General features: G+C 30.5%; 5 protein-coding genes across 11 annotated transcripts; 2 read left to right on the forward strand and 3 right to left on the reverse strand.

The window, feature by feature from the left end:
• The first annotated feature begins 1,503 nt into the window (after positions 1 to 1,503).
• LOC123707377 (methionine aminopeptidase 2) lies at positions 1,504 to 5,975 on the forward strand. The gene is made up of 8 exons (XM_045657386.1): positions 1,504 to 1,743; positions 1,957 to 2,151; positions 2,438 to 2,598; positions 2,985 to 3,159; positions 3,607 to 3,815; positions 4,052 to 4,142; positions 4,459 to 4,633; positions 4,916 to 5,975. Exons 1-8 carry the CDS (start codon positions 1,605 to 1,607, stop codon positions 5,166 to 5,168), a joined length of 1,398 nt encoding a protein of 465 aa, XP_045513342.1. The 5' UTR covers positions 1,504 to 1,604; the 3' UTR covers positions 5,169 to 5,975.
• Positions 5,976 to 7,058: 1,083 nt separating this feature from the next.
• Positions 7,059 to 12,324, reverse strand: LOC123707822 (uncharacterized protein YJR142W). Its single transcript, XM_045658173.1, has 7 exons — positions 12,055 to 12,324; positions 11,889 to 11,986; positions 11,651 to 11,791; positions 11,271 to 11,448; positions 10,860 to 10,995; positions 10,107 to 10,336; positions 7,059 to 9,073 (listed from the first exon to the last, which is right to left on the reverse strand). The coding sequence occupies exons 1-7, from the start codon at positions 12,137 to 12,139 to the stop codon at positions 8,961 to 8,963; spliced, it is 981 nt and encodes a 326-aa protein (XP_045514129.1). The 5' UTR covers positions 12,140 to 12,324; the 3' UTR covers positions 7,059 to 8,960.
• Positions 12,325 to 12,734: 410 nt separating this feature from the next.
• Positions 12,735 to 14,939, forward strand: LOC123707820 (BRISC and BRCA1-A complex member 2-like). 4 transcript variants are annotated; one of them, XM_045658169.1, is made up of 7 exons: positions 12,735 to 12,865; positions 12,952 to 13,250; positions 13,322 to 13,497; positions 13,718 to 13,840; positions 13,917 to 13,980; positions 14,152 to 14,305; positions 14,726 to 14,939. In XM_045658169.1, exons 1-7 carry the CDS (start codon positions 12,781 to 12,783, stop codon positions 14,923 to 14,925), a joined length of 1,101 nt encoding a protein of 366 aa, XP_045514125.1. In that variant the 5' UTR covers positions 12,735 to 12,780; the 3' UTR covers positions 14,926 to 14,939. The 4 variants fall into 4 exon arrangements, with proteins under 4 accessions (XP_045514125.1, XP_045514126.1, XP_045514128.1 ...); XM_045658170.1 differs by having other exon boundaries at positions 14,741 to 14,939; XM_045658172.1 differs by lacking the exon at positions 14,152 to 14,305 and having other exon boundaries at positions 14,741 to 14,939.
• A 162-nt stretch (positions 14,940 to 15,101) lies between these two features.
• Positions 15,102 to 17,537, reverse strand: LOC123707823 (holocytochrome c-type synthase). Of its 4 annotated transcripts, none has more exons than XM_045658178.1 (5): positions 17,290 to 17,537; positions 16,920 to 17,136; positions 16,448 to 16,684; positions 16,243 to 16,367; positions 15,102 to 16,110 (listed from the first exon to the last, which is right to left on the reverse strand). In XM_045658178.1, the coding sequence occupies exons 2-5, from the start codon at positions 17,088 to 17,090 to the stop codon at positions 15,915 to 15,917; spliced, it is 729 nt and encodes a 242-aa protein (XP_045514134.1). In that variant the 5' UTR covers positions 17,091 to 17,136; positions 17,290 to 17,537; the 3' UTR covers positions 15,102 to 15,914. The 4 variants fall into 4 exon arrangements, with proteins under 4 accessions (XP_045514134.1, XP_045514131.1, XP_045514132.1 ...); XM_045658175.1 differs by having other exon boundaries at positions 15,102 to 16,152; positions 17,290 to 17,396; XM_045658176.1 differs by having other exon boundaries at positions 15,102 to 16,152; positions 17,222 to 17,332.
• Positions 17,538 to 17,679: 142 nt separating this feature from the next.
• On the reverse strand, positions 17,680 to 18,527 carry LOC123707824 (39S ribosomal protein L55, mitochondrial). Its single transcript, XM_045658179.1, has 3 exons — positions 18,423 to 18,527; positions 18,133 to 18,333; positions 17,680 to 17,894 (listed from the first exon to the last, which is right to left on the reverse strand). The coding sequence occupies exons 2-3, from the start codon at positions 18,325 to 18,327 to the stop codon at positions 17,748 to 17,750; spliced, it is 342 nt and encodes a 113-aa protein (XP_045514135.1). The 5' UTR covers positions 18,328 to 18,333; positions 18,423 to 18,527; the 3' UTR covers positions 17,680 to 17,747.
• Between the last annotated feature and the right edge of the window lie 661 nt (positions 18,528 to 19,188).

The raw sequence follows: 19,188 nt of genomic DNA on the forward strand, positions 1-19,188 counted from the left end.
CACATCAAGCTTTTTGGAGGCTAATTCATATAGGTAACACAATGTACACTTATGAACGGCAAAAACAGAAATGTATATGAAATGGTTCTAATTTTACATTAACTGCCAGTTCTCAAATCAAGTGCGTAGAACGGAAGAGAAGAACTGGCAATAAACTCTCTGTCACTCTTAAAAGGAAAAACAAAATCGCCAAGGTTTTAGTTTTAACCTGCAATCATAATATCACGCTCCTGTGTAAGGGTTTAGAAAAATCGTTTCGAAAATTAGCTTTCGAGTGGCAAATCAAACGACATGATTGCGCACGGGCCTCTGTAGCCTGTATAAAACTAGAGAAAGTGTGTGCTTAGAGCACAAAGCACGTAGCACGCCAACAAGGTCAGGTTGTTTCAATGATCGCGTCTTTCGGCATTACAAAGGGCTATAAAAAATTATTTAAAGAAGAAAGGAAAACTTTATTATACACAATATACAGGATATTTAGATACAGTAAAGTGCACTGACCCCACACTAGGATTCTCTGTGTTGTGGGCGACTATTTGAAAGAAACAGAAAAACAATTTGTTAAAAAAATTTAGTTCCAAAACGAATATAAAGTCTTGGTCTATATTATGTAATAATGTAATATTAAAAAAATGAGAATTCGTCTTGTATTATTATTATTAGGCATGCATCGATACGCCATTTTGACGATACTCTTATAGAAATATCACCGATACCGATACCAGCGCTTATTGAATTAAAATTAAATTAAAGTAAAATTTATCAAGGTTGGTTAAAGTTTTAAATTTTAATTTAAAAATATAAACAGCCACAAACATTGAATAAAATTAAAGGTTTAGTTATTTAAATTAAGAATTAAGATTAATAATATAAATAACTGTTAATAATTAAAATTAACATTGAATTTTTTTTTGTAATTCTGTATTTTATTTAATTTAATACTAGCAGTCGCGATAGCAGTTTAAACTTTAAAGCTAACTAAAGTGTCAAGCGAAATGGAATACACGGGGCAAAGCGGGTGAGAGGGGCATAGATAGTCCGTGCCTCGTTCGCAACGAACTAGATCAAACACGAAGTATCGGCGATATATCGGTGCAAGGATCGGTATCGGATGCATCCTTAATTATTATATATAAAGCAACCACAAGGCAGCATAGGTGTATTTCACTTACAAAGTAAAACTATCAATCATATTCACAGATTCACTTGCGTTCACGTGCTCTACAAGCTCTCCAAAAATATCCATTAAAAATATTATAATTTATTGCTATTTAGAGTGCAAAAAATCTTGTCTAAGTTAACAATCTTTATTATATTATAATGCGTTAAAAGACTAATCCTTGTGTGCCGTACTCAGTATTACAATAATTGAAACACTAAAGAGGAGCGCTCAGCATTATTTCATTGTTATATTTATTGTTCCCCGTTTTTAAATAGTAATTTCAAAATTTTCTGAGCTGGTAATAATTTATGACAATTGACTCAACTAAAAGCACGAGTTTGAAACTTCAAGTAAAAAAAATCAAAAATGCACAACGCATGTGAGCTGTGAATTGTGATAAGTGATTATTATTGCTAGATTAAGTTTCTAAAATTGTAGAATCATGGCTTGCGTTAAAACTATAGAAGAAACTGAACAAGTGTTAGATAACGAGGAGGAAGAGGAAGTTGACGGTGTAGAGGAATCTGATACCAAGGACCCCGCTAAAAAAAAGAAAAAGAAAAAAAAGAAGAAGAAGACAGGTTAGGTTACAAATTTAAGTATATTACATTCAATAGAATAACAAATTCTTATTGATGCTTAAATCTTCACAAGTTGTAGTCCGAGGCTTATCGTGTAGTAGCATTTGGTTAAAACGTAATTTATGTTTACGATGATGATTTCGAGTTAATTTCAGGAACATATAAACGTATTTGGTGATTCGATATGTTTTATACATTAACTAATGCTTTCAGCTCAACCTACTGATGTAACTGGAGAAAATGGTACTGAAATAGTGTCAGAAAAAAACAATGTGGCGCCGGTTGAAAACAATGCTGGTGAAGGTGAAGACAAAAAGAAGAAAAAGAAAAATAAGAACAAAAATAAAAGTGGCATTAAGTCACAAACTAACCCACCTACAATTCCTATTGCTGAGCTCTTCCCTGACGGTAAGGTTTAATTATATTTAAAATAAAACTAGTACTTTTTTGCATGATAAACAAAATATGAAAAACGGTGCATTAAGAAACTGTAATGAGTGGTACAAAGTAACATTGAGGATGTTTCAAACTTATTGCAAATTTTGAAGTGTATTAAAAATTTTGTATCTCTATTTTTTATATTTTAAACACTGGAATGGGTAGGAAGTAAAGTTTTAAATAAATATATTACACTCCCTAGTCTGTCTTGTTTTAAACAAACTTAGGTGGTTTAAGTATTATTTATTTAACTTAGGAAACTTCCCTGAGGGCCAGATAATGGACCATGGTCCTGCTGAAGGTATCGATGAGAGAACTGCTAAAGAAAGATTCTCAAGTGAAGAGAAGAGAGCATTGGATAGGATGCATCAAGATATCTATCAAGAGATAAGACATGCTGCTGAAGCACATAGGCAGGTTTGTGCAACAAATAAAAATAAGTAATGATCACTTTAATTTGGGTTGATATTTTAAGTATTCCTTTCAGACAAAAGTTCATTTTCTCTAACTACCTCATGTGACTTCCTTTAAAATGATTTAAAACTATTGTTTTATACTATTGTATAATCTATACCAGCTAACTTATAAAAAGTGAATGTCCTGTGAAGATGTGTGATTCTTCATTTTAATTCTTCTTCTTTCAATGTTATATAATAAAAATAAATAATCAGCTTACTACTTATACTTATTAATGCATAATCTGAAAGTTTCATACATGATCTTAAAATAACAATTTTAAATATTAACAAATCGATGTTTTTCTGAAACAAACAGTCATCTTACTATTTACTTAAATATTGTAGACTCGCAAGCACATGCGTGAATGGATTAAACCAGGTATGACTATGATTGAAATATGTGAAGAGTTGGAATCATCTGCCCGACGTCTGATTGGTGAAGATGGATTGAAAGCAGGGCTGGCTTTCCCTACTGGTTGTAGCCGTAATCACTGTGCTGCTCATTACACTCCTAACACTGGTAAGAATGTATATTCAATTTAAATATTTATTCAAATAAATTTGCATATGTATATTATAAATGTTAGTTGTATTGTAAAACATTGAAACATTAAAACAATACACATATAAGTATATATTTTCTATATCCTTTATATTTTATCTTATTCTACAATCTCCGCACCATTGATCCTCAAGCTTCATTAATTATTGTAGAAATATGAGGTTCATCCAATGTTATAATAATAGAACAACTAAAATTTAAAGTAACCTCGCTATCACCTATCCACATTAAAGTAACTTTCTGTTGTAATAATTTAATAAATGTTAAGTTAAATTAAGTTGACTTATTGCTTTGCATCTGTTTAATAAATAATTTTTCCTTGTAGTATCTGGAGGTCCATTATTAAGTGTTAATAAACTTAAGGTAGGAAAATGATAGTGTTTTATGTATGTATTTGTAATTCAGGTGACACCACAGTATTAGAATATGATGATGTCGTCAAGATAGATTTTGGTACACACATCAATGGACGTATCATTGATTGTGCTTTCACGCTCCACTTCAACCCGCGTTATGATCCTTTGGTGAAGGGTGTTCAAGAAGCAACAGAGGCTGGTATTAAGGCTTCCGGGGTTGATGTCCGGTTGTGTGATGTTGGTGCTGCAGTACAAGAGGTAAATAAGTCACTTATTGTCAGAATCAAACCTTTAAATTATTTATTTGTTTCCATAAAAAATATTTTATACTCTTACTTTCATTTTTAATTTTCTCACAATTAGTTCTCAATATATTGTAAAATAGCAGTTTTATATAACTAAATCAGATTTGAAAATATTGCCTTGATTGGATATGTTTAATATGTCTGAAATGTTCCTTAATCCATATATCATGTAATTGAATTTTTGTTCAGGTCATGGAGTCCCATGAAGTGGAAATAGATGGACAGATTTACCAGGTGAAGCCAATCCGGAACCTCAATGGTCACTCTATTGGACCATACCGTAAGCCTTCTTCGATTAATTTTTTTTCCCGTTTTTTTTCTTAACTCGCTTTGCTCATGTATGTAATTTATAATAAAATAGTCTTAGTAAATATTGTTTTTCTTAAAGTGTGATGGTTAGAACACACCAGTACTAACGGAGTATTGATGCCTATCTACCCCTTAGTGATGTCAAGGGCAGTTATTTACAGTTATATACAGCCCATTTTGGACAAACAGTTACTTTTTTTTCCTATGTATTTCCTAATTGTACTTAAGTATTTGCTCTCAAAGTAGTCTTTCTACCAGATACATTCTATATTAATTAACTTTTTTAGGCATTCATGCGGGTAAAACAGTCCCAATAGTAAAGGGTGGGGAAACAACGCGTATGGAGGAAAACGAGTTCTACGCGATCGAGACGTTTGGCTCCACGGGCCGTGGTCAAGTACACGATGACATGGACTGTTCACATTATATGAAGAACTTTGACCAGCAATATGTGCCTTTACGGTATGTAAATTTTTTTTACACAAAATTTCACCTGTTTAGATTTTACTTTGCCAAATTACAGTGTTGACTGCTAATATAATTTTTTTAACTTCACATACTATAAGACTAATTAAAGATAATAATGTTTATTTCGATAAGGGACACAAGTTAGAATATCTAAATCATTCAAAACATTAGTAACCTAAAGTACGTTTATGTAGAATAAATTATTAGACGAAATTTGAATAATATTTTGACGTGATGGTGTTATGCTATTTATTTTTATTACAATTAAATTTTCAGCCTTCAATCATCGAAACAGCTACTGAACTTGATAAACAAGAATTTCAGTACATTAGCGTTCTGCAAACGGTGGCTAGAACGCGCAGGGGCCACTCGCTATGCTATGGCTCTGAAGGACTTGTGCGATAAGGGCGTAGTAGACGCCTATCCGCCCCTTTGTGACATAAAGGGCTGTTACACAGCCCAGTTTGAGCATACAATTCTTTTAAGACCAACTTGCAAGGAAGTTGTATCACGTGGAGACGATTATTAGATTCGTATTTTTAAATGTTCCAATTAAATGAACAAATCGTAAATGTTTGTCTTATTTTAGATTTTCTATGAACACCGCGTATTTTCAAACGTCAAATCGAGTTTCAAAACGTAATTTGTTTTCTTATGGCTTTACATAGTTTTGGGGTAATAATTTGTTGAGAACTGTCAAAAATGTCTAGCAATGTCATTTTAACGTTTTTAAATACTCCAAGCGTCTCGCGTGTTGAGAATGCAAAATGTGAAACTTTAAAAATGACATCCATTGAAACGAGATTTGAGCGGTTTTTTTTTTAAGTTTATTCAAATAAACTTAAACTACTTAATAACTTTTATATTTGTCGAATAACATTGCTTTTGTGTGCTTATATAAGAATTAAAATAGATATAATTCATCACAGTGTCATTTTGTAACGTCTCGAATACATATTGGGAAAAATAACTAATTTGTACGTTTTTGTAAACAATTTTACATTAAATGTTCTTCCTACAAACTTTTTCCATTACATTTGGCATTCTTTTTTCAAAAAAAATATTCTAAAATATTACTAAGCCCAAGGCTTACTTTTATATTCATTAAAAAATCAACCAATTGCATTCTTGAACTGAAGTACTCTGTCTTTTTCTGTCAAATGTTGTTCACGCTGCGATAAGGAGATGAGTATTTTCGTTGAATGATGCGACTTCGATTAGACTGTTTTTTTTGAATAAAGTTACTTTAGTATCAACTTATAGCTACTTAATATGTATGGGTTTATAGGTTTGAATGATATCTATAAAAACTAACCTTAATTAAAGTTATGTATTTTATATTGTGTTTTATTGAATATCCTTTGAAATCTTGAAGTGTGAAGGCATCTATGTAATTCATTTTTAGTCCAAAACATTTATAATATACATTAAGAACCTAGAAAAGGGATCTCTCAGAAAACATACTTGTGCAATGTTCCAACTAAAATCAATTGTTTACATTTAACTCTAGCGTCGGAATAAACTCGTATTAGAAATTACCTATTAGTATTGTCTTTGGTTAACATAGCTTTAACACATTGAAAGAATACAATTTTTTAACAGGATTAAAGCTATTTGTATTAGTTTAAACTTATAATTATTTTACATAATTTTAAAATGTGTCGACGTTTCGCGTGCTTTACAGCGTGCGTGGTCACGGTGATTACCTATTAAATTACGGGAGTAAAAGGACTTGAAATCGGATGTTGAATTTGATTATTTAAAAATTATTTTTAATCATGCATACGAGACATTTTCAATAATGTCATCACGTTAAAAGATATTTGCATTTAGTCTCTGAATTATTAATGGAACCTATTTTAACCGACTTCAAAAAAAACAGGTTATCAGTTTACCTGTAAGTGATATTGGAAATGGATCATTAATTTTAGCTAAATTTTGTAAGTTTTGTGACAAATTTCTCAAAACTAATATTAGGTATATTTGTCGCAGTAAAGTAGTTAAATCCGAGAGTTAATTGAATCTCTAGACAGTTAATAAAATGTCGATGTTGTTGTTATAGTGTTAATCAACACACTGGCTTTCGGTGAGACAGATAGTTAAACGATTTCGACGCTGCTTTATTTAAATCAAAATGCTTGATTAAATATCGACAATTGATTAACTGTCTAGAGATTCAATTAACTCTCGGATTTAACTACTTTACTGCGACATATATACCAACACAGGAAGTCAAGTTATGCCAAATCTGGTTCACTTGTTTTTGACAATATCCACGCATTTCTGAAGTGGACACGTAGAATAAGGTCAGTTTTATTGTTTTAATTACTTTAATTATTAAAGTGTTAAATACTCAATCATAATGAAATAAATTACAACCCACATAACCTCAATGTACATCGAAAAATAAAACGCAATATCGACTTATAATTTATTATCCACTTTTAGGAAAGCATACCCTAAAAATCTCAAATGTAAACGATTAACATGTAAAATTGGTAAAAAGTCTCGCCAATAACAATGGTTAATTGTAGAAATGTAAAAAACTGTAAGGCGCGACTTTGTACATTTTCTATCTGAAACTACACTGTCGACTTTATTTACGCGGACGGCAAAAAATAATTCGAAAAATTACACTCAGCGAATGAAATGTTCATCGTCCTATAAAGCGACTATTTGTAATCACGTGTATTTTATCGAATATTTTTTGCTCGTGATATCAGTATAACAGTAACGTCTACAACTAGGCTTAATACAATGGTTTTTAAACTCTTTACCCGCGTCGTGGCATGTCATCTCGATTGATACGTAAATTTTACCTTTGCCTAAATTTTAAAATATATTTGAAATAATACAAAATTGTTTTCTCATTTGAAAATAATTATTACTAAAATGTATGGTTCATTCATATGACAATTCTATTTTGACACATTATACGCTATTAAAGACAATTAACATTTCGAAACAATTTCCTTTTACTACGCCATATTAAATTAAACTATTTTTATTACTACATACCTCTTGTAACTAGACTTTGAAATATTTTAGGCGTACTAGGAATTTTATAAATCCAAAAATACAATTCAAAATTTTATAAACAAGTTTGAATACAATATGAAAACAATAAAAAATGTTTCGGTCTTTGAACATTTTACTGACTAGAGTTACATGCTCGCTATTGAATACACTAAAATAATACAATCTTCAATACAATTTAATTAGCAAATAATATACAGCATAAATCTAGGTTGCTTCTAATATTATATTTCAATTAACATACTCATTTTACAATCGCGATTCAAAGGACTTAACGTCAAATGTACTTTCACGTCAAATTTTGTTTGCTAAGTTTGCATCATGAAATCAATCCTAGTCCTACATATTTTTGTAATTAGAAATTCCAATCGCACACGTCCTATAAATTACCAACTAATATCGCTTATACCAAATCGGTAAAGTATCACAGAAATTAAATGTCCCTAGCTAAACTATCAAAACTATATTTCAATTCGGTTGCTCGATCTTACCTGTCACTGTGTGAACTGTAAACGAAATGAGTGATCATGTCGCTTGATTGTGATTGGTCTAGCTGTCATTGGTCCGTAGCGTGTTTTAACCAATTAAAAGCAATAGACATGAACAGATGTTTCATTATTTAAATGTGCATTCTAACCTCTTCCAGATGTCTTTTAACGATATTTTCAAATGGAATATATTTAGAGTCATTAGGCTCCAAAATTAGAATATAGATCTTATTGTATATGTCATGATCAAGCAAACAAATGGAAATAATCTAATGTATGTCAAAAATGTTTAACTGAACATATTAAGCATTAGTTAACCTACGAAAATGGATCAGACAAAAAACAAAATTATACAAAAAAAATCAAAGACCAAGCTATCTGTAGAAATATGACTAATTGAAGGCAAATCTATGAAAAAAATTATATATGCCAAGCAAACTGTAAAAACCCAGATTATAACTTTTTAGAATTAAGATCTTTTTAAAAACTGCATTTTCGTCATAGTGCAAACTTGTTCTAAATTATATCAAGTGGAAACTTTATCAGAAAGATAAGATTCCGCAAAATACAAAAAAGCCGATAAAACATGGAAGACGAAATAATCAGAGATAAAACGGATACGCCAAACATGAAGCCCATGTTACAAACTGTGACAAAACCCAAATCTAGTTTTGGAATCATCAAAATAATGTCTTTTGTATGTCTGCGTCATTTGATGATTCACAATACTACATCTCGATTTTTTACATCTCAGATATTATCAAAATGGGCCTGTAATACCAATTTTTGTACTAAATTTAGCGTTGTAGAGTTTCTCCATCTCCATTGGTCACAATGTCCGTTTGAGGCCATTTGTAGATTGTTTGCAAGGGGACGTGGAGTAACTCGATGATATGCCGATAATTAGGTTCTTAAAAAATCATAAATATATATATATATATAATGTGTCCAAAGAAAGTGAAATAACACCGAAATTACATTTTTTATACATAAGCAAAGAAAATTTGAACTTAATCCAGGAATTGAGGAAACCATGTTTCAAATTTTGTTATCGTTTAGTGTACTCACTGATAATATTTCGTAATGTTGTTTTATAAAGATAGTTTATGTCAAATATGCCTTCAGAAATAAATGTTATAATTTAAAAAGTCAAAAAGACCGAACAAAACTACGTAAATCACCATTTCTAATGTGTAATTTAATGACACATTTCGGAGTGACAGAGACCGATTACAAATACAGTGTGTGAGAACCAGACAACGTGCCGCTCGCTACGGACCCCATCGCGTGAATGTTTACGCATAATTTATAACTCTCGGCGCGTATGTTGCCCTAGACAAGAGGCTCTGACCGACTTATACAAGCTAAAGAAATAATTGAAGAACAAGACTTATCCATTGAAATGATCCAATTTTCAAGCTATTAGTGCAGAACAAGCTATTAGAACATCATTCAGGCAGCTAGTTGAACAGCGCTGTTTAGTAAAGAGACTAGGCTGTTAATTAAACAGCTAATAAAGCTAGCCGGCTGCGACATATACATTAAAGATGTCATGATTAATAACATAAAAATAACAATTACCTTTCCCATTGTAAGAAATAATGTATTCAATTAAAACTGCTTTAAACATTATTATTAAATATTGTCTAATAACAATAATCATCATTTATAACAAAATATGGTTGTCACAAAATTTATCTGATGCTAGTTCCCACACTACCACTGCCCTTGTTCTACAAACTGTATTTATTATTAATTAAATTGATGTTCTGGTCTGTTAAAAAGGTTTATGTCCAATGTATTAAGAAATCTACTTCTATGGATTTTAATTTTTAAATGCATTAATATGTACCTTGCACAGCGATAGATCAAAATGCATGTATTGACAGAGATTAAAAAAAATTGGCAATTATAAAATCTTCTAGAAACAAAATTGAACATACCATTTTCAGGGTTGATAAATCCCCGTCTAATGAGAAAGTCCAACAACACAGGTGCACTAGTTGTTTTGAACTGAGTTGTTAAAGCCCTTTGTACACATTCTTCAGCTGTTAACAATTCAAAGGTTTCAACCTCCCCATCAGCATTTTCAGGCTTAAAGTCTTGTGGAAGTTCCAGGTCATATACATACTCTGTGTTTGGAAACAACCCTCTCTCACTCTCAAAGTAAAAGCTGAAATATTTTATTGTTTTTATTAAGCTCACTCACCTTACCCCACACTCAAATAAATGTACAATGTAATTTGAATTCGAAAAAGTGTATTGTGTCATATGTATGGCTTCAAAACAGCCTGACCAATTTAATAAAGTTGTTTATGTATATTGCATAGGTATGAGTATTGATTGCATTATACCTTTAGGTGTTTACAAAACAATATACTTTTCCTACCTAGAATGTGTACTGGATAACTAAGTATACATTGCTGTAATGGCATACAATCTTTTACATAGAAATGTAAAAGATTTAAAACACATTTAACTTTATTTCATTAATTGGTGTTTGATACCCAAGAGTTAAGGCCACATGCAGACACTCACTTTCACACAGCATTAAATATAACATTGTTAAGTGGATATTAAATATTGTTTTTTTTTTAATTAGCACTCCCTGATCCAGCAATTATGCACATTCATTAAAAATATTACGACCATAAGAATGAATTGACACATAATTCAAGATAACATTATCAACATACCTGACACAACCAGCTGGAACTAGTTTTTTTGCTAAATCACCAACTACTGATGCTTCTTCAGCAACTTCCTTGATAGCAGTCTCCATTATACCATAACCAACTGCTAATCCACCACTCACAAAGCAGTCCCATTTGCCTACACAAATAGTCCTTACATATAAACAAGCTCAAAATGTAATTTAGATATTATTATTATGAGGTAGAAGATTTTTGATATTTTTTAATTTACCAAATTTATAGACTAATTTGAATTCAAATAAAATATAGTAGATGGAGCTTAATTGAATTTTATAATAATAAACTAAAATTCCACTACAATAATTTCCCATTGCACTTATGGAAAATTATTTAATATAATAATAATCTCCTGATTCATTCTTAGAAATATTGTGTCTAATTAAAAAGATATACCTGGCCAAGTTTGTTTGGTAAAACTTCGCTGTTGAAGCCAAATACATAGTCCTTTTATGGGGTGGAAAAGGTATCCATTTATGCTAACACCATAATTCCTAATGCCAAAAAGACATATGGCGCTTCTGTCCATCTCCATAAGACTTTCATGATAGAATGGAGTGCTCACTTCAAAACACTGAGGACAACAAAAACTTAATTGTTAGAAATAGAACAGAGAAAGAAACCTAGAGAGATTTTAATAGATGCATCACATGAAAAAGTTAATTTCAACATTTATTTTAATTAAAAAAGATGAAGGCTTTATTTGGATTAAAAAATAAGAACTCTCTCTCTCTCACACACTATTTTGGTAGCATTAATAAAAAAAATATTCTAACCTCATCTCTCCAACCCTTGAGAGCACATATTTCATCTTCCTTCTTTAAAGATTGTAACACCGCCGCAATTCTTGACGATCGTTCTTTATAATCCCTAAATGCCGGGTTTAATTCTACATACTTTCCAGTAACTCGAAAAACCTTTAATGTAACATAACACTACATACAATGAGCAAATGCTTAAAAGGTATATCTTTGCACTTTCTGTAGCGTATTTTTTTAATTTAGAATGAATTACCTCAGGAAATCTCTCCAAATGTTTTAATATATCAGGACGAATCAATCCAACTTGATGACCACCCACTAAGAATGGTTTACAAGTACCTTGATGTAGACCTATATCAAATAAAAATTAATTAATAAACTGGTGACAAAATCTTCTTAAGTTATAAAATAATACAAACCCGCTAAATAAAAACAATTAAACTTTCTTGCTAATTTTGCTATCTCAGAAATATTGCTAGCGATTGTAGAATTCATGTCTTTCATATTATTCTGTGAACCTTAGAATAATGATTATAATGTACTATTAAAAAATCTAATATTTGTTGATTGTCTCTAAAGTCTAGTTAGTGATATTTAATTTGTGATTTTAATGAATATTCTATTTATTTTGAAAGACTAAGTGAAAAAGTAATTATAAAGCTTCAACACAGTTTCAACTTTCAACTAGTGATATGAAAATTGACATAAGGATAGGCACAGATCTGGATATTTTAAATTATCTCCATTTTCCATAGTTATTGCGTATCGACGTTTATTTTGCGTATCAAGATTATAGTTCACTGGTTTACTTATCTGTGATATAGCAAGACTTGACTCACGAATCACTTAGTTGAATAATTCTACGAAAGACTAGGCGGTATGGTCGAAAGCCTACAGCCTACGCCTTGGTCAAAAAGAAAAAAAAAAAAACTTCAGTCTTCAAATAAATTCTTGTTCTTTAATTAAAGTACGAACCATATTTTTTTATTAAACGGCTTTATTGTCTTCTCATACTAGACAAATAACTGTATATATAAATTAAAATCATCATTCATCAGTTCAATGTTGTAGTCTAATATGATTTTAACGTCTAAGTTACTGTAAATTATAAATTTTTATAATTCTTTATTATTATATAAATTATAATGTCAGACAATTTTAGCATCTTAAGCGATATCTCGCCTGTTTTTCGACCATATATTCAAAGTATTTATCAGGATTTAAAGCTTGGTACCTATGTTTTACAATCAATGAATGAAACTGTCTTTCACAATTTATTAACTAGTAGATGTATCTAATGTAGAAATGCTTTTCAGGACTATGTAAGACAAAAATTGATTTAGAGAGAATATCTGGAGGTACAGATTCAGTTGAAACACAGCTTCGTTTAGTGCTACCTTATTGTTCAAAGAAATTAAAGTGGGAGGTTATATTTGATTCCTCAACTCCATGGTTTGCCCCAGATTTTAGGTTTGATGATGATAATTTTCTCTCAAATGCTGATGAAGAATTTTTAAATAAGGAGGTTCCAAGTCTTTGTCAATGGAATTCAAGTGACCCAAAAGCTTTATGTGGAGTTATATCTGAACTTATTAATTTGTATAAAATTTACCAGGTATGTTTGCTGTAGTAATTCTTCATTACTAAAATTTGATTCTCTTTATTACTTTTTCTTATATACAACAGGTTAGGAAGCTAAATGAAGATGATAGTTCTCGAGCAGCTTTTGAATACAGTGCTTTACTAGGCAATGCATTAACTACTGAAGAAGATGTGGAAGTATGGGTGGGTGCACACATTGTAGAGTTTCTAATCAAACTAAAAATTAATACAACAAAGTTACCTGAATTATTCAATGAAAGGTTGGTTGACCTTATTTAATGTTCAATGTTATTACACTATTATAAATATTATTTCTGCATTTATTATTAAGTATTTCTAATAAAAATCAATGTTGTGAACTTGGATTAACTGCTATACAACTCCTGTATGTTAAAAATTAGTTGCAATTGAAATACTAAGTCTTGACTCTAAATCTGACCTTTCATTATTTTAAATGAATAATTACTCTAAAATTTTCAGTCTAGACATAAATCCTGGTATAGATACAGCACTACTACTAGTAAGATATCCAAATTCTACAAATGCGGAGCTGATTCTTTCACCCTTTCTGTCTAAAGTTCTTGGAAACATTACATTACCCCTGTAAGTATTATAATAAATATATTTTTATATATATAGTTTAAAATTATTTACTATATAATTTCCAACATATTTTTAGGATGCATCAAAGTGGTGTGCTTATGGATTATGTACCAATGGTCACCAATCTTTTAAATAATAAGGTAATTTGATGTTATTTATTTCAGTACCTGTGCATTTGCTCATAATAAACAAAATGTTTTGTGAGAAAGAAAAATACATTGTAAATTTAGACATTATATCACACTAGGCAATCCTATGAGATGAAATAATCGAGAGAACACAATTTAAAATATTATTTTACAATTATACAGATTCAGGATATAATAAACAATGACAGAGTTAAACGTGAATTGTTAGCTCAATTAATAATTAAGTATGAAGGTGCAATATTAGAGCATGATGGGACAAGTGCGGCATTGCTGTTTCAAACAAATGATTTTCATTGGATACTGCAGATTGATATTGGTATTTTATTTTTATTTTATTTTATTAGATAAGCATAGATAATAATAATATAACTATGCTAACTTATTGTCCAGAAATGTGTCAAAGTAATTAAAACTCACCTAGTTCATCAATGGGTTTATAACATAAATTAAGCAGTATAGGTTAATATAGAATTCCAGTAACACCAATAATCTTTTATGAGCTTACATTGTTAATCACAAAACATTATTTTCAAAAAACAAAACCACTTAAATAGGTGGTACAAAACAAAGGTCAGTTGACCGAGAGGACCAGCTTGTATTCAACTCTCATGCTTACTGAACATGTTTTTAATCTTAACATGGGAGTGCCTGTGAACTGAAGCTAGTTCATACTATATTTCTTCCATATTTCTCAACATTGGAGATATTTTTGGAAAAATATGGTTATTATTTACAGATGCAAATTTTCCAGAAAAGCCTCCAGTTTTAACACTCCGCTCTGTATATCACAGCTCTAAGGGAAAGCCAAAATTTAAAGTGTTGTCAAATTGTCCACACAATAACTTTGAAGCATATATTGAACAGCAAGTTGAAATATTTAAGAATGAATGTAAGGGAGTAACTGCAAGCCATTCTGTTCTTAATATTGATAATTAAATTTATGATATTTATGCTTTATTTAAATCCTTGAATAATAAAAGCCACAACATGTTTATGACTATTTTTAAGTTTTGGAAAATATATATTACACTACAAATTACATAGCTATATATAATACTACGTAACCATGCAAGGTAAAGTAGCACTAAAAACCATTGAATAAAACAACAATCAAACCTTTACATTTTATTTATGGAAACATTTAACACTTTCCGAAATTAATTTAGTGTAACTCTCTCTAAGGTGAACCTACAAAATCACTACCTAACTTTCGGTTTATGAATTAAATACACTATGAAGGACATAAAAATGTTGTAATTAGTAGGCTAATTTTAGCAATAATTGTGGCATTTAAATTTTAGACAAATGTGCTCAATATAATCTTACTGATCAAGACATGTCAACTAGTTGATAATGGTAATGTAGTTTTTTGTCATCAAATTATTTAAGACTTAATTTTTTTAAAGGTAGGTAAAGTGTTAGAGAAGCAATAAATTACAATAAAAAATCACAAAGAGTCACTGCAGTGACAATTTTGTCGAATGAACAACTCCACATTTTATAACTTTTACCAGTTAACAATGATTATTAACCCCTTTTAGTGCCATAGATTTCAAAAATATATGGTAAAAAATGTGCATTTTTATATATAATTTATGTGAAAAAAATCATCATTTCTCTTATTATACACCAATATTCATAATTTTTCTACATTCACTTCAGAAGATATAAAAATACAGAAATTGAATACTATATGTTTACTGTTAAAAGGAGCATTATTGAGATGCTGACATTTTTCAAAACTAGTGAGAGAAGCTCAATGGCGGTCCTTGGCTCTAAAAGAGTTAATGTGTTGGGAAGAACATAATACTTTAAGCTAATAATTGTTAATTAGATGGAATTTAATTAAGTCCCAAACATATAATGCATAACAATTTTAGGTACTCAAATGCCTATTCTAATTAGTATAGTAACACTTATCAGATTCAATTAGTTAATTTAGGATTTTCTTTATTTCCCAAAAACTCAAAGCGGTATCTCATGTATGTAACCTTCATCCTATCCCACACATTCTCAAAAGAATCCATTGCTGGCCTCACATCTAACAGGGCAAACTGATACTTATTGTCTACTTCTCCACCATCATAATAATCAATAATGTATCGTACATCTTTTCCACACCTGTCGACAATCCAATCATGGCGATCAAAAGGCAATTCGTAGCTGTAAAAAATTACAATGACTTTCATATCTATCATAGATATAACTATAATCAATATTTTACTGCCATGAATGAAAAGTATAATAACTTACCCTAACAGTGACCTCATTTGGGCTCTAGGGCTATACTGAGTGGCTTTACCACCAAAACTCTTAAGTCGAGGATGCCCACACTCTTTAGCATGTAATGCTTCCCATTTTAAGACTTCTTGCCAAGCCTAAAACCAAAATGTGTTAATTAATGAACAATTATGATGAATTTCAAACAAAAATATTGCATTATTAATATTTTTATTACTTGCTCATTGTTGGCATTGTGTATTTTAATTATGTCATCCATATCTTTTGGTTTTATGTCTTCATCTTTCCAGCGCCAACCTTTTCGTAGCATTGCATTCCAAAACATCTGTTGACTGGGATATACCCAAAATTCTGTTGACCCATCAGGCATGGCACGAGGAATAGTTGATACTTGTCTTTGAGTTGGAAGTTGAAATGGTTGGTCAGGAGCAGGCTGTTGGTTTGCTGGTGGCATCTTTAATACAACAAAATAAAAAATTTGACGATCAAAATGTGTAAAGTTAGGTAATTGTGTGTATTGTTGGCAATGTTTTAAATTCTCATTGAAGTAATATGCATGCAAAGCATATTTTTACCATTTTTGTTAGAGATTCAATGAATTTTATAACTACATTCTACACCACCATATCTTAATTCTAGTATATATAAAATTGTGTAATGTGATGTAACTACATCTACATGAAACATACCATGTTATATGGATTAATGCTGTTATCATGTTGAACAGGACATTCCGATGGCCGTGCATCTGTGCTTTTTGGTTTTTCCGCCTTATTATGCATAGGGCATTCAGGTGGTGGATTTCCATTTTGAACGGGAGATGATATGTTTACAGCTTCTGCCGATACTTTATTTCCCATTTTGAATATACCTTACGTAAGGTTACAAGGTTAGCTGAACATATTTCTGAAATAAATAATTATTTTCTCCTTATTGTTGTATGTAATACTTTAAATTACCAAATAAGATATTATATATTTGATAAATATACTTGCTATAAACACTTTTCAAATTATCACGTCTAAGTAGTTTAAAATTTTAAGGGATAAGTATACTCACTATACTGTATAGACGACTAGGCGCCTGAAATATGGATAGAGAATAGACATTATACAATAGAAAAGCAAGCAAAAGCATAGAATAAAAATTCTTTGACAGTCTTCTTTTAAAATTATAACTGGTACCACAGACTAAATATAGCACCCAGCACTGTCAGCCGTCAGGCTATATTATTTCAATCGTATTTTCCTGCCTCGTACTAATGTTTTGAGGTTAATAATTATCAAATTAATTAGATCTGAAGCCCTATAAGCCATGAAACATCTTCATCTAAGTAAAGTTAATAAAAATAGACCAACATCTTTAATGATTTTGCGAAAAACCAATTTACTAAATGGTTGAATTTTTAAGTTTTTGTTTCAGTTAAGGTTCTTTTTAATTTTAGAAACGAACAGTAATACCTCTTTATTTTAAAATCTAAACACTAAATGCATACTAGTTACTTTTACATCTGTAATTTACTTCTTTTTTAAGTATTTTAAATACTTTTTAGCATTAAAATTATCTTCAATAGTTTCAGCTATTTTCACTTTTTTCTTTGGTTTCCTTCGGTCTAATCTGATCTTCTTTTCCTCATCTGATAATAATGATAAATCTAAGGGTAACTGAAAAAAAACATATATAAGTTTAAGATTAGCCACTTCCTTATTTCTTTTGAAAAACTCAGTTGGAGTAAAATAACATATTGATGATTTAATAATAGATGTACACGAAAGTCTTATGTCTTACAAATTATTAATAGCTAATGAATCTGTATTGACTTGTAAAATTATTCATGAATGATATATTAATGTGTCTTCCTCATGACCCAGTGAGAAGGTTATAAAAATACTGATTACTTACTTTAATGATTTTTCGAGGTTCATTATATCTGATATTAATAGATGCTCCATTGGGTAGTACAACTTTGGTAGGGTACATTCTAGTATATATTTCTCGGTGTATTTTAGTTACACTTGCAACATTATTGTTCAAATATCTTTTGCAGCATTGTTGAAAGAGTAACGATTTACTATTTGCAAAATAATTCATAAACATTGTGCACTGAAAAAACAGTATCGGAAATGATTACTTTGTAGATATATTACTTATATTTAAAAACAAAGTGTATTAATTACGCAAGACGGAAATACCTATTTTAGAAATTTGTTGTATTTCAACTTGGTTGATAAACTATTTATTTTTAGATTTCATGTGCAAAAATCTTTAGCCAGACAGGCACAGGATAGGAAGTAGCATTTCTACCACAGATCTCTACTTCTTCTAATATTGCAGTGACACATAAAAAATTAATGTATGCTGTCATAAGTCTGTGGTCCCCCGCCAGCCATTACAGATTGAGTATTCTAGTAGTAATAAGTAGTTTGTTATGAGTAAAAAAAATAGCATATGTAATTAACCAATATTTACTATATTTTTGTTATGTAAAAAGTATATTTTTATTTACTAAAATAAGCGGTGTTCGACCTAAAAAACATACAATTTTTTTATTCAGAGTTGTATTGAATAATCGTGATCAGCGGATACAGCGATGACTGTCTGAAGAGTGGATGGAAACAGAATCATGGATTCAGTATCACTAGCCGTAGATATAATTATTCGGTCCATCTCTTCAGCCATAAGGCCGATATTGCTTAAATATTCCTCCTCTAAATGTTCGACATATGTGCACTGATCTATCCGATCTTCCGCCGTAATAGACTCGAAGGCCTCATCAGTTAGTTTCATCATGTTATATATTTTTTCAAGACCAGACAACATTGCCGACCTGTCAAATTATTATTTTAATTATATTATTAATTATTATTTTTTCAGGGTCGGGTGTGCTTTCGAGTCAACTAACGCCTTATAACTAGTACTAGGTCTTCTCTAATTATCACCCTACTAAAAAACTACAAT

The sequence above is a fragment of the Pieris brassicae genome, chromosome 3, assembly GCF_905147105.1.
Source record: "Pieris brassicae chromosome 3, ilPieBrab1.1, whole genome shotgun sequence".
Lineage (NCBI taxonomy): Eukaryota > Metazoa > Arthropoda > Insecta > Lepidoptera > Pieridae > Pieris > Pieris brassicae.